Raw genomic sequence first — 12,497 nt, 5'->3', positions numbered from 1 at the left:
GAGACCTAGAAAGGACCTTAGCTTAAAAAGGCCAAGTTCTCCCATTGCATCCTGGACCAGGTCTAGTTGTCCTGATGTATATCTTGCCACTGGACCCAGATGGCTCTGGAGGAGAGAGTGAGGCTCATGACTTTGCACAGCCTCTCTCACTTAAATCCAATTCAGTGCAAGTCATGACATCACCTTCCTGATGTCACAGTCCTCTTCCAAAATGGACAAACAACAAACTAATGAGGTATAAAATACAGAAACAAACAAACACAATAGTGTAGTGTCTCATAATCCCAAAGGCCCCAGGAATGGGGGCTAAAAACACAATCTGACAAACATTGCTGAGAAAACTGCCAACTAACCTGGCAGAAACTAGCTATAGACCAATTACCTCCTTGCTATTGTTCAGTCATTCAGTCATGTCCAACTCTTCATGACCCCAGGGACCATATGACACCAATACTATCCCAGGGGTGTTTCTGGCAAATATACTGGTGTGATTTTCCATTTTCTTTTCTAGTGGAATAAGAAAACAAAGGGTAAATGACTTGCCCAGGGTCACATTGCTAGTAAGTATCTTAGGCAGGATTTGAATTCATGTCTTCTTGACTCCAGGACTGATGCTCTATCCAGTGTGCCACCTAGTTGTCACAATATCTCACACAATATATCAACATAAGCTCTATATTTCTTACATTAAAAGGTCACGTCATAAACAAAAAAAGGAAGAGCTTTCCTGTAACAAACAAGAGATAGAAAGGATCACAGAAGATTAAGTAGACAATTTTGATTACATAAGATTAAAAAAAAATTTTGTACCAATAGAGTTAATTAGAAAGGTAACAGAAAACTGGGGCAGGGGGATCTTTTTCAGCAAGTTTATCTAATAGCGGTCTCATTTCTAAGAAACAAAAGGAACTAATTCAAATTGATAAGAATAAGAGCCTTTCTCCAAATGATAAATGGTCAAAGGATAGGAACAGGAAATTTTCTAAGGAAGAAATCTAAACTATCAATAGCTATGTGAAAAAATTCTCCAAGTCATTAATAATTAGAGAAATGCAAATTAAAGCAATTCTGAGGTTTTACCTTACATCCATTATATTGGCAAAGTTTACAAATAAGGCAAATGATAAATACTGATGTTGCTGTGGAAAGACAGGCATCTTAATACACATTTGGTGGAATTGTGAATTGGTCTACACATTCTTGAAAGCAGTTTGGAATTATCCCCCCAAAATTTACATCCCCTTACATTTGTATACTCTTTGATCCAGTGATACCCCTACATGTCCTATATCCCCAAAGAGATCAAAGAAAAAAGGAAAGACACCTCTGTGTACAAAAGCATATATGGCAGCTCTTTTTTGTGGTGGCAAAGAACTGGAAACATTGACTGTGGGATGACTGAATAAATGACGGTGGATGAATGTGCTAAAATACTATTGTGTTGTAAGAAATGAAAGAGGAGAACCTGGGAAAACTCATATAAACTGATGGAATGAGCAGAATCAGGAGAACAATTTGTATGATACAGGAGCACTGCACACATGACTTTGAAAGACTTAAAAACTCCCATCAAAGCAATTCCAAAGGATTCACCATGAAGCATGCTATGCATTTCCTGAGACAGAAGTGATCGATTCAAAGTGCAGATCGAGACATTTATTTTTTAGACATGGCCAATTCAGGAATTTGTTCTGACTGTGCATATTTGTTATGTGGTTGGGTTTGTTTTGTTTGTTTTTTCTCCTCTTGGGGAGAAAGGGAAGGTAAGAAAAATAGATTTTTAAGTGAGGAATTTAATTCAACTTTTAAAAGATTCACTAAAAATCAACTAATGAGGAGACTGATGAAGTGATCACATATTTCTGGGTTCATTTGGACTCATGACAACCAGAGGCTGGCCCAGGTCCCTGAGGTTTGCTTGGTCTCTTTTGAAATAGGACAGTCTTAGGGTGACATCATAAGCAAATTAGGGGAGCATAGAAAAAATTACCTGTCAGATCTATGGATGGGGGAAATTCATGACTAAACAAGAGATAAAGAAGTTCACAATAGGTACATTGGATAATTTTGATTATATAAAGTTTTAAAAAGTTTTTCACAATTAAAATTAATGTAGCCAAAGCTAGAAGAAAAGCAGGAAACTGAGAGGGAAATTTATAGCAAGTCTCTCTGATGAAGATCTCATTTCTCAAATATATAGGAAACTGAGTCAAATTTATAAGAAAAAAAGCCATTCCCCAAACTGACAAATGTCAAAGGATATGAACAGGCAGTTTTCAGAGGAAGAAATCAAAGCTATCAATAGTCATTTTTTTAAATGCTCTAAATCACTAATAATTATAGAAATGCAAATTAAAACAACTTTGTAGTACCACTTCACATCCATCAGATTGGCTAAGATAGCAGAAAAGGAAAATGACAAATGATAAAGGGGATGTGGCAAAATAGGTGTAGAAAATGTGCTATTGATGGAATTATGAACTGATCCAACCATTCTGGAGAACAATTTGGAACTATGCCCAAAGAACTATAAAACCATGCAGTCCATTCACCCAGCAATATCATTATTAGATCTATACCCCAAAGAGAGCAAAGAGAAAAAAAGGATCTATATGTGCAAAAATATTTATAGCAGCTCTTTTTTGCGGTATCAAAGAACTGGAAACCGAGGGGATGCCCATCAGTTGTGGAATGGCTAAACAAGTTATGATATATAAAAATACATATATAAATGATGGAATACTATTGTGCTGCAAGAAATGGTGAAAGGCCTATCAGAATGGCAAATACAACAAAAACAGAAAATATTGGATGTTGGAGGGGATGTGGGAAAGATGGAATGTTGGTGGAGTTGTGAAAAGAATCCAACCATTCTGGAGAGCAATTTGGAACTATGCCCAAAGGGCTATAGAACTGTGCATACACTTTGATTCCAGTAACACCACTGCTAGGTTTATAGCCCAAAAACATCCCCAAAAAGAGAAAAAGATCCATTTGTGTAAAAATATTTCTAGCAGCTCTTTTTGTGGTGACTAAGAATTGGAAATCGAAGGAATGCCCATCAATTGGAGAATGGCTAAACAAGCTGTGCTATATGATGGTGATGGAATATTATTGTGCTATAAAAAATGACAAGCAACAGGACTTCAGAAAGACCTGGAAAGACTTGTATGAAATGATATATTAGTTAAGTGAACAGAACCAAGAGAACATTGTGCACAGAGACAGCAGTATTGTTTGATGAAGAACTTTGAATGATTTAACTATTCTTAGCAACACAATAATCCAAGACAATCCCAGAGGACTAATGATGAAGCATATTGTCCACCTCCAAAGAACTGATATTGATGGAACACAGACTGAAGCATGCTATTTTTTACTTTCATTTTTTCTTTTATTCAAGGTTTCTTATAAAATAACTAATATGGTAATGTTTTACATAATCGTCCATGTATAACCTATATCTGATTGCTTACTGTGTCAGGGAAGGGGAGGGAAGGGAGGGAAGGAGAGATAAAAATTGAAACCCAAAACTATAAATAAAAATGTTTATCACTTTAAAAAAAGAGAGAGAAAGAAAGAAAGAAATGGAAAGAAAGAAAGGAGGAAGAAAGAAGGAAAGAAAGAAAGAAAGGAGGAAAGAAAGAAATGGTGAAAGGGGAGGTTTCAGAAAGACCTGGGACGACTGATATGAACTGATGCAAAGTAAAGTGAGCAGAAGTAGGAGAACAATGCTATCCACCCTCAGATAAAAAACTGATGGACTCAGTGTGCAGATTAAAGCAATTTTTTTCTCTTTATTTTTCTTGCTTTGGGGCAGCAAGGGGACATAACTAATGTGGAAATATGTTTTGCATAACTTCATATTGGGATGGGTGAAATCTGAAATAACTGAGAAAACAAAGGTTCAGGCTTCTGAGCATATCAATTTATTAAGCAATAAATGCTAGTTTCATATCAAATCAGTACCAGCACTCCTCTCAGCTTTGTACCAGTCCCCAAATACAGCGAGAGAGATTTTTATGCATTAAAATAATAAATATGATATAAAACAGGATATAAGATTAGGTAATCTGATTTCTAACTGGATGAAAGATTAGGGCCTTTCTGACTTGGGAGGGGGACAGGTGAAGTTCCTTGAAATCAGAAAAAAAAAGAGATGTCCCCCAAAAACAATAACTGATCGACCAGTACGGGCCAGTTTTCAAATAGGACAGATGGGTTGCTTGAGATGTATAATTGTGAGAAAACACTTTGCATCAATTTTTGAATCTGACTGGGTTTCTGGTCAGCATAACCTAGGTCCTTAGTTAAGGGTCTCTAAGAAACAGGTAGAGGTGGTCCAGTTTCCCAACTATGCGGGGCTAGGTTCAAATAACACAGTAGTTTTCCCACAATTTCCATAGCTGATTAAGTTTTCTTACAAGACTTGGACTAGACCCATAATTGAATAGAAAAGGGAACTGAGCTAGCTCCAGAACTGAGTCACAAGATGGAGCCAGTGTGGTTCACTCAGTTCCCACGATTCTTATAAAAGATATCCTATTTCTTTTCTTCTCAATGGGTGGGGGAGGAATGGAGAAATGGAGAAAATTTGGAACTTATAATAAAAATAAGACAAAATAAAAAGAAATAGGACAGGCTTCAGACATAGAACTATTTAAGACAGGTGTTCAACTTGTAACATTGTACACCATAATCTCATCAACGCAGTCCTAAGGGGTAGTAAGTCAAGGGAGTTTCAAAACCCATCAAATTCAGTGGGTATAAAGTTTCCTGGAAACCCTTCTCTCTCTGTCTCTGTCTCTGTCTCTCTCTGTCTCTGTCTCTCTGTCTCTCTCTGTCTCTCTCTCTCTCCCCCACCCCCACCCCTACCCTCTCAGCACCAAGACCACTTTTCGCCTACTCTGGGCCTCCTCATGAAGGGGTTGTACCTAGATCCTGGGGCCATGAAACCTGTTACATTCCTTCCCTGGGTGGACATCTTGACTGACTGTCCTTCCCATGCCAATCCTCCCACATCCCACTATCTTCCAGAGGAAGTGGTCCTTTGAAATAGGATAGGCTTAAGGTGATATCATAAGCAAATATCATGGGAGCTCTGTGTTCTCAGCCCCACCTCCTCTGAATGGTCTGGCAATGCCTGACATCCAAGGTGCAGGCAGCCTCTGAGTGGGAAGTCCTGGAGGAGATGAGTAACTGGGCCCCAAGGGACTGATAAGAAGATGGAGGAGGTATTTCTCCATTTAATAACTTTAGCTCTTCTATCTCAAGAGGGACCTCTGTGCCAACCACCCACGCCCATTCTCACCCATAAATCCTTGTGTCCTCTCCTAGCAGTAATGTAATACAGTAGAAAATCTTGACTCTACCATTTATTACTTGTGTAACCTTGGGTCAGTTAGCTTCTCTATGCCTCAGTTTCCTCATCTGTAAGGGACCTTAGAGGTTATCTAGTTCAACTCCCCTCATTTTACAAATACGGAAACTAAGGCCCAGAGAAGTTAAGTCACTCACCCAAAGTCACACAGGGAATAGCTGAGCCAGGAAATGAATCTGAGTTCTCTGACTCAAAAATGTCATTTAGAGAGCTAGAAAGAACTCAAGGAGACTCTGTAATTCAATCCCCTCATTTTATGGAGGAGGGATGGTTTTTTCAAGGATTCTTGGGTATGTGGTAGAATAGAGATTCAGACCCAGGTTTTCTGGTTCCAGATTCTCCACTCTTTCCACTGTGCCACACTGTGTCTCACACCTGCCTCTCACACCTTTTCTGCTACCCCTCATGATAGAGGTTAGATTTGATGGTCTCTAAAGTCCCTGTCAGCTCTCTATCCTTCCTGGGGCCATTCTTTGGTCATACTCATTCTCTCTTCCAAGAATTGTGGCAGGGGCAGCTAGATGGCGCAGTGGATAGAGCACTGGCCCTGGAGTCAGGAGTACCTGAGTTCAAATCTGGCCTCAGACACTTAACACTTACTAGCTGTGTGACCCTGGGCAAGTCACTTAACCCCAATTGCCTCACTAAAAAAAAACAAAACAAAACAAAAAAAACAACAACAACAAAAAAGAATTGTGGCAATGAAGTTCTGGTCATTCCAGGATCTCTTTTCCTGTTATCCCTCCTCTTCTCTCTCCCCAGAATGTGCTTGAACTAAATGTCTGTGATGAGGACTCACTTACCCCAGATGATCACCTCTTGACCATCCTCTATGATCTCAGCAAGCTCTGCTTCCGAAAGAGGACCCATGTGAAATTTCCACTCAACCCTGAGGTGGGTAAAGGTGCTCAGTACATTGGCACATAGTAGGTCCTTCATGGGATGACAGACACAGTGTTGGAAGGGACCTTAGAGGTCATCTGGACCAACTCTTTCATTTTTACAGATGAGGAAACTGAGACCCAGAGAGGTTAAGTAACTTACCCAAATTTACCCAGATAGTGCCTGTTTCAGGAGGTGAGCAGCCTATCCCACCTTGAACTCACTCAGCCGGATCCTCAGACAGGTTGAGCAGACACAATGCCACTAAATCAAAGCTCTAATAGAACAGACTTATACAGTATATCTAAATCAACAGGGAGAGACATGGTAGGAGAGAGACCTGGCTAATCTACCATGTTCTTGGCTTACTATTTTTTATTTTGAGACTGGATCCCCTACCTTGCCCAGACTGGAAGTGTAGTGGTCACTCACAGTTCACATCAGTACTGGCTACTGATGCACATGAGAACTTTAACCTATTAATAGGGGAAAACAAAGCAGAAAGGGATGCCGAAAGGGGATGGGGAGGAAGGAGGACACCCCCATGAACCAGTAATCATTGTGGAGGCTGAGCATAGCAAAATGAACCTGAAGTGGAGAGTAAGATAAGGAATGAAGAAAAGTAAGGGTAAGAAAGTAAGTGTGGGTTGGGCCTTCTCATTATAGAAACTCCATACAGGGACTTGCCAATTATTGAGTTGGCCTCTAGATAGATTCCATGCTCAGGTGGTCTGACCAAGAAAAAGTAGATCAGGACAATCACCTCCCTCATCCTGGAAACTATGTCTCTCTTAATGCAACCTATGATCTCATTAGCATTTTCAACTGCCATTGTGCACTCATATTGAGCTCTAAATACATCAAACTGTCTAGCCTTTCCCCAAACATCTCGTACTTGTGAAGGTGATTTTTTTTTTTGGACCCAAGTGTGTGTTTTGGACCCTCATCCCAAGAATCTTAGAGATTATTCCCTTCATTTTATAGATGAAGAAACTGTCCTACAAAGGTGAAATGATATAACCTTACTCAGCTTCATGTGTTCTAAGACCAGATGTCAGACATGAATATTGGTGTACCTGTCAGGATCAATGACTGGTATATGTCAATAACCGGTGGGGACATCACAGGTAAAGAAAAGTCTTGGGGTTGATTATGTGTAAGAAAAAGAGGCCTCAAAATCACTTGATTTAAAGTTAAAGAACTTAGTTTTGAATTCTGGCTCTGATACTTACTACTTGTAGCACTGTGGGCAAGTACTTCATTTCACTAGGTTTTTGAAATGGAGAGGCCAAACAAGGTGCTTCCTAATGTTTTTTCTACCTCTAAATCTATGATATGTGACCTATGTGACCTTAACTTCTCTGGGAATCAATTTTCTCATTGGTAAAATTAGGAGACTAGACTAAGTAATTTCTAAAATCCCTTCCAGCTATAAATCTATGGTCTCTGCCTTCCTTTGGGGCCTCAAGCAAAGAACTTCACCTTTCTGAGATAGCTTCTTCATCTATAAAATGAAACGGATGGACTCCAAGGTCTTACAATATTCACAATCAGTGTTCTATATTTCACCAACAGCAATAATACCCCTTGTAAAGAGGGTAGAGGCATGTGGGTTCCTTAAAAGTCAATAGGAGGGGCAGCTAGGTGGTGCAGTGGATAAAGCACCGGCCCTGGATTCAGGAGGACCTGAGTTCAAATCTGGCCTCAGACACTTAACACTTACTAGCTGTGTGACCCTGGGTAAAGTCACTTAACCCTCATTGCCTTGTAAAAAAAATTTGTTTTTAATTAAAAAATAAAAAGCCAATAGGAAGAGGGCAGCTAGGTGGCACAGTGGATAAAGCACTGGTCCTGTATTCAGGAATACCTGAGTTCAAATCCGGCCTCAGACACTTGACACTTACTAGCTATGTGACCCTGGGCAAGTCACTTAACCCCCATTGCCTTACCAAAAAAAAAAAAAAAGTCAATAGGAGTGGGGCAGCTAGATGATGCAGTGGATAGAGCACCAGCCCTGAAGTCAGGAGGACCTGAGTTCAAATCTGGCCTCAGACACTTAACACTTACTAGCTGTGTGACCCTGGGCGAGTCACTTAACTCCAACTGCCTCACCAAAAAAAAAAGTCAATAGGATCTGGGAGATGCTAAGTGGTACAGTGGATAAGGAACCAGCCCTGGATTCAGGAGGACCTGAGTTCAAATCAGGCCTCAGACACTTGACACGTACCAGCTGTATGATCTTGGGCAAGTCACTTAACCCCCATTGCCCCACGTGAAAAAAAAAAGAAAAAAGAAAAATGTCAACAGTATCTGTGCTTTCAAGGGCTTCTCTGGGGCAAGAAAATATCAAGTGAACAAGGTCATAACTCAGAGCTGATTTCCTTCTTTCCTTTTCTCTTGGTAGGGCATGGAAGAACTAGAAGTGGAATTCTTACTGGAGGAGAGGTGAGTGAGCTCCCATATCACTCCAGAATGGTTGCTTCCCAAGTCTGGGCTCCTACAAGTCTACATATAAATACCAAAAACAATGTCTTGACATCATAAGTATGTTCAATAGATATGTTGAATAAATAAATTAATGTCTAGCAGGGTTTTAGGAATGATCCCCCATCCTGCCACCTCATAGGTAGCCAAGATGAGATGATCATACCTCTCTTAAGTTGCTACTGACTCATCTCCTTATGAATTCTTATCTTGAGTTCTAGGGCAATCAAGATATTGATATTTCCTCATAAATTAAGATAAATACACAATCTCAGTAATCAATTAGCTCTGAGCTCCCACCCCAGATTTTTAAATAAACTTTTCCCATAAGCTTTCACTCATTTCTCTCTCAATATCAAATTCCCTTGTCTCATAGGCTTAAATGAACATCAGGTGGTACAACGGATAGAGCACCAGGTCTGGAGTTAGGAAGACTTGAGTTCAGATCTGACCTCAGACACTTAATAGTTTTGTGAGCCTGGGCTAGTCACTTAATCTTAATGTTTGCCTCAGAAAACACTTAATGTTTGCCTCAGTTTCCTCAGCTGTAAAATGAAGATAATAATGGTGCCTTCCTTCAAGAGTTGCTGTGAGGATCAAATGAAATCATTGTAAAGGGCTTAGCACATAGTAAGCACTATATAAATGTTAGTTCTTATTATTATATCAGTGTTATAAGCTATAGAGTTAATTTATATATGTAACATAATATATATGACATGTCAATGTTATCTATATAAATTGTTAATTTATTAACGCTATGACAAATAATACAAAGATATATTTAAATATTTCAACAATATATCACAATGAGAAAGATTATAGCAAGTCACCTCTAGTCATCACCTGTAACTGCTGGCTTCTCAACTCTAGAAAGATAGTCCCACTGTTCAACTCTCTCTGTATAACAAAGTCTCTCAATGATTTTCTTTAGCATACCTTCTCTATAACATAAGAATCAAACTCTATTCTCTCAGGAAGTAGCTCCAGTCTTTCTCCATGATCATTAATTCACCCAGTTTCTCAGGACCTAAGTCCTCTTAGTTTGTTTCTCTTGGTACTTCACACAGTCTCTCTCCCACCATGAAATGACAGTTAAACTTCATAGAATGATAGTTAAATTGCCCTGCTCCCAAGATTTTCTTCCCCCTGAAATATACTATAAGAATATCCTTTAGTCTCAGTGGGAGGCACTACTGAAGTTGGGTTTACAAATGAATGACTCATTGAATCAGTGCATCAATGGTAGTCCTTAGGCTGACACACCAGAAAGCTGGGGCTGGGCGTGGGTAAGGTATTGTGGTCACTGCAGAAATCCTAGCCAAGATCTGGGCTCCTGGGGCTCCTTCAGAGAAACCGCTGGCCTGACTGGGTAAGGGGGTGCTTCTGCAAGAAACGATAACTAACTGAGGGATTTAATCTTATTTTTCAGTCCCACTCCACCTGAAAGCCTCCTCACCAATGGCGTACTAGTGGTAACTATTCCTCCCTGAACAATTCTAGCTGGGCAAGTTCCTACAGCCCTGAAAGGGAATGGGGCTGCAAGAGAGGAAACTGCACAAGTTGGACCCCACTGACCCCAGTGAAAAATCACACCCACTGCAGCTTCCACAGTGGGATTTTTATGGGACAGGTTGGAAGTGTGAAGAAATGAGGTAGATGGTTGGGGTGTTGGGGATGCACACTTAGGGGAGACACATGATACCACTTGCTGGTTATTTCATTAGTGTTTTAGACTTAGCCCCTTTAGGGTCCTTCAGCCACTCCAGAGGAGCATAACCAAGCCCAGTCCTACCCTCAACTAGTTTCCCACAAAGGGAACACCCTTCCCTAGGGATGTATGCCTACCAAGCCTATTTGCTCCCTTGGTAATAATAATAATCATGGAGATCTTTTGTTTCCCTAGTAATGACCTCTTTTTACCAACCCCTCATATGCTGCAACTTAAATTCTCTTCAGCCCAAATCTCCAGGAGCAGACAGAGATTTACAAGCTTAAGCTCCAGGTCCACGTGTTACAAGCAAATGTATTCAATAACAGCATTCTAGGGCATCAGGAAGATTCCAAAGAGGCCCTAGGATCATTGTAATGTGATCCAATCTGCCTCGGCCACCTTCTCATGCTTCTCCTCTCTCCCCACCCCCCACCCCCACCCCCCTCCAAGTCTTGTTTGTTTGCATAGGAGCCCAGCTATAAATAGCTACCCATTTCCTCCCTAGCCAAGGAAAGGCCTGGGAACCAGGCCTTGTTCTCCAGATTGGGATAAAGTCATGACTTGTGGATCCATTTTCACCCTGCCCCTTAGTCTTTTCTGTGACCCATTTGGCCCCTTCCCCACCCCCACCCCCCACGCCCTGTCACTTTGACCCCTTTTCCCTTCTGTCAAGGCCCTCTCCTAGGGCCAGGGGCAGTCGGGGATAGACTGTGCTACAGAGATTTTTACAGGGACTTCCTCTGTTACAGTCTAGACAATTTTCCTGCTTGGAAGTCCATGTGGAGCATAAAAAACAGAAGAAGAATCAAAAAAGTAAGAGACTTTTATTTCCTTTGATGGGCAAAAGTGGGGTAGGGTGGGATGTGGGAAAGCCATCTCAAGCATTCATTTATCTGAAAGGTCCAGTCAAGTCTAGTGTTAAGAGGAAATGGTGGTGGGTCCTTAGGAATTCCTCTGTAAAGAATTATATTCTCTGGGGCAGCTAGGTGGTGCAGTGGATAAAGCACCGGCCCTGGATTCAGGAGGACCTGAGTTCAAATCTGTCCTCAGACACTTGGCACCTACTAGCTGTGTGACCCTGGGCAAATCACTTAACCCTCATTGCCCTGCCAAAAAAAAAAAAAAAAAGAATTACACGCTCACACACATCCTCATTAGAGATAAAAGAACAGTTTTATTCAATACAAGAGAACCTGGCTGGGAGGAAAGTTTAGAAGTTTCTCCTCCCCCACCAGACAGGGGAAAACTCTTTTATAGGGCATATGGGGTGATCATCCGAGTGAGGGTGAAATGTCCCTTAGTGGGAGGTGGGTTGGAAGCAGTCTGGTGAGGGGATGTTGTTCTGATTTCTGGAGTTACCTCAGTCTCCTTGGCATAGCTGCCATGCCTAATAGGATTATCTCCTCAAGGGGTGGGAGAGATTGGAACGAAGGGTGGTGGTCTTAGAATTATCTCAGTCCAGAACCTATGCTGCTTATCTCTTTAGGTATGTCTGTCCTTTGGGTTAGTTTCTTTTTTTTTTTGGTGAGGCAATTGGGGTTAAGTGACTAGCCCAGGGTCACACAGCTAGTAAGTGTCAAGGATCTGAGGCCGGATTTGAACCCAGTTCCTCCTGAATCCAGGGCTGGTACTCTATCCACTGCACCACCTAGCTGCCCCTTTGGTTTAGTTTCAAGGAGAAAGTTCCTGGATTTCCCTGAGAAAACTTCTGAAGTAGCCCAGGCCCATAACATATGAGTATGTGTGTATATGTATGTATGTGTATGTGTATGTATGTGTGTATATGTATATATGTGTATATATATACACACACATATATACATATTGTTATATGAGATGGTTCTCTGGGAGTTGGGAGGAGAGGAATACTGAGAGAAATTTTCGTGATGTAAAAGAACAAAAGAAATCAATAGCAATTTATAAAACATTAATAAAATTCTAATTCTACTTCTGCTATTTACTATTGATGTAGGGATGGATTTAATTGAATGAATCTTAGGTTATCTGTTAACCCTTTTTAGAGTTTGGGTCTTAGTT

The 12,497-nt window shown here is 40.7% G+C and overlaps 1 protein-coding gene across 1 annotated transcript in view; it reads left to right on the top strand.

Moving 5' to 3' along the window:
- Positions 1-12,497, top strand: part of PLA2G4E (phospholipase A2 group IVE) — a 117,167-nt gene that overhangs the window by 67,515 nt on the left and 37,155 nt on the right. The window contains 4 exon segments of the mRNA XM_043980562.1: positions 6,143-6,274; positions 8,667-8,707; positions 10,179-10,221; positions 11,210-11,273. Coding sequence (XP_043836497.1) covers positions 6,143-6,274; positions 8,667-8,707; positions 10,179-10,221; positions 11,210-11,273 — 280 coding nt within the window.

Source organism: Dromiciops gliroides, chromosome 2, assembly GCF_019393635.1.
Source record: "Dromiciops gliroides isolate mDroGli1 chromosome 2, mDroGli1.pri, whole genome shotgun sequence".
Classification (NCBI taxonomy): domain Eukaryota; kingdom Metazoa; phylum Chordata; class Mammalia; order Microbiotheria; family Microbiotheriidae; genus Dromiciops; species Dromiciops gliroides.
This window is presented reverse-complemented; position numbering and strand designations above follow the sequence as displayed.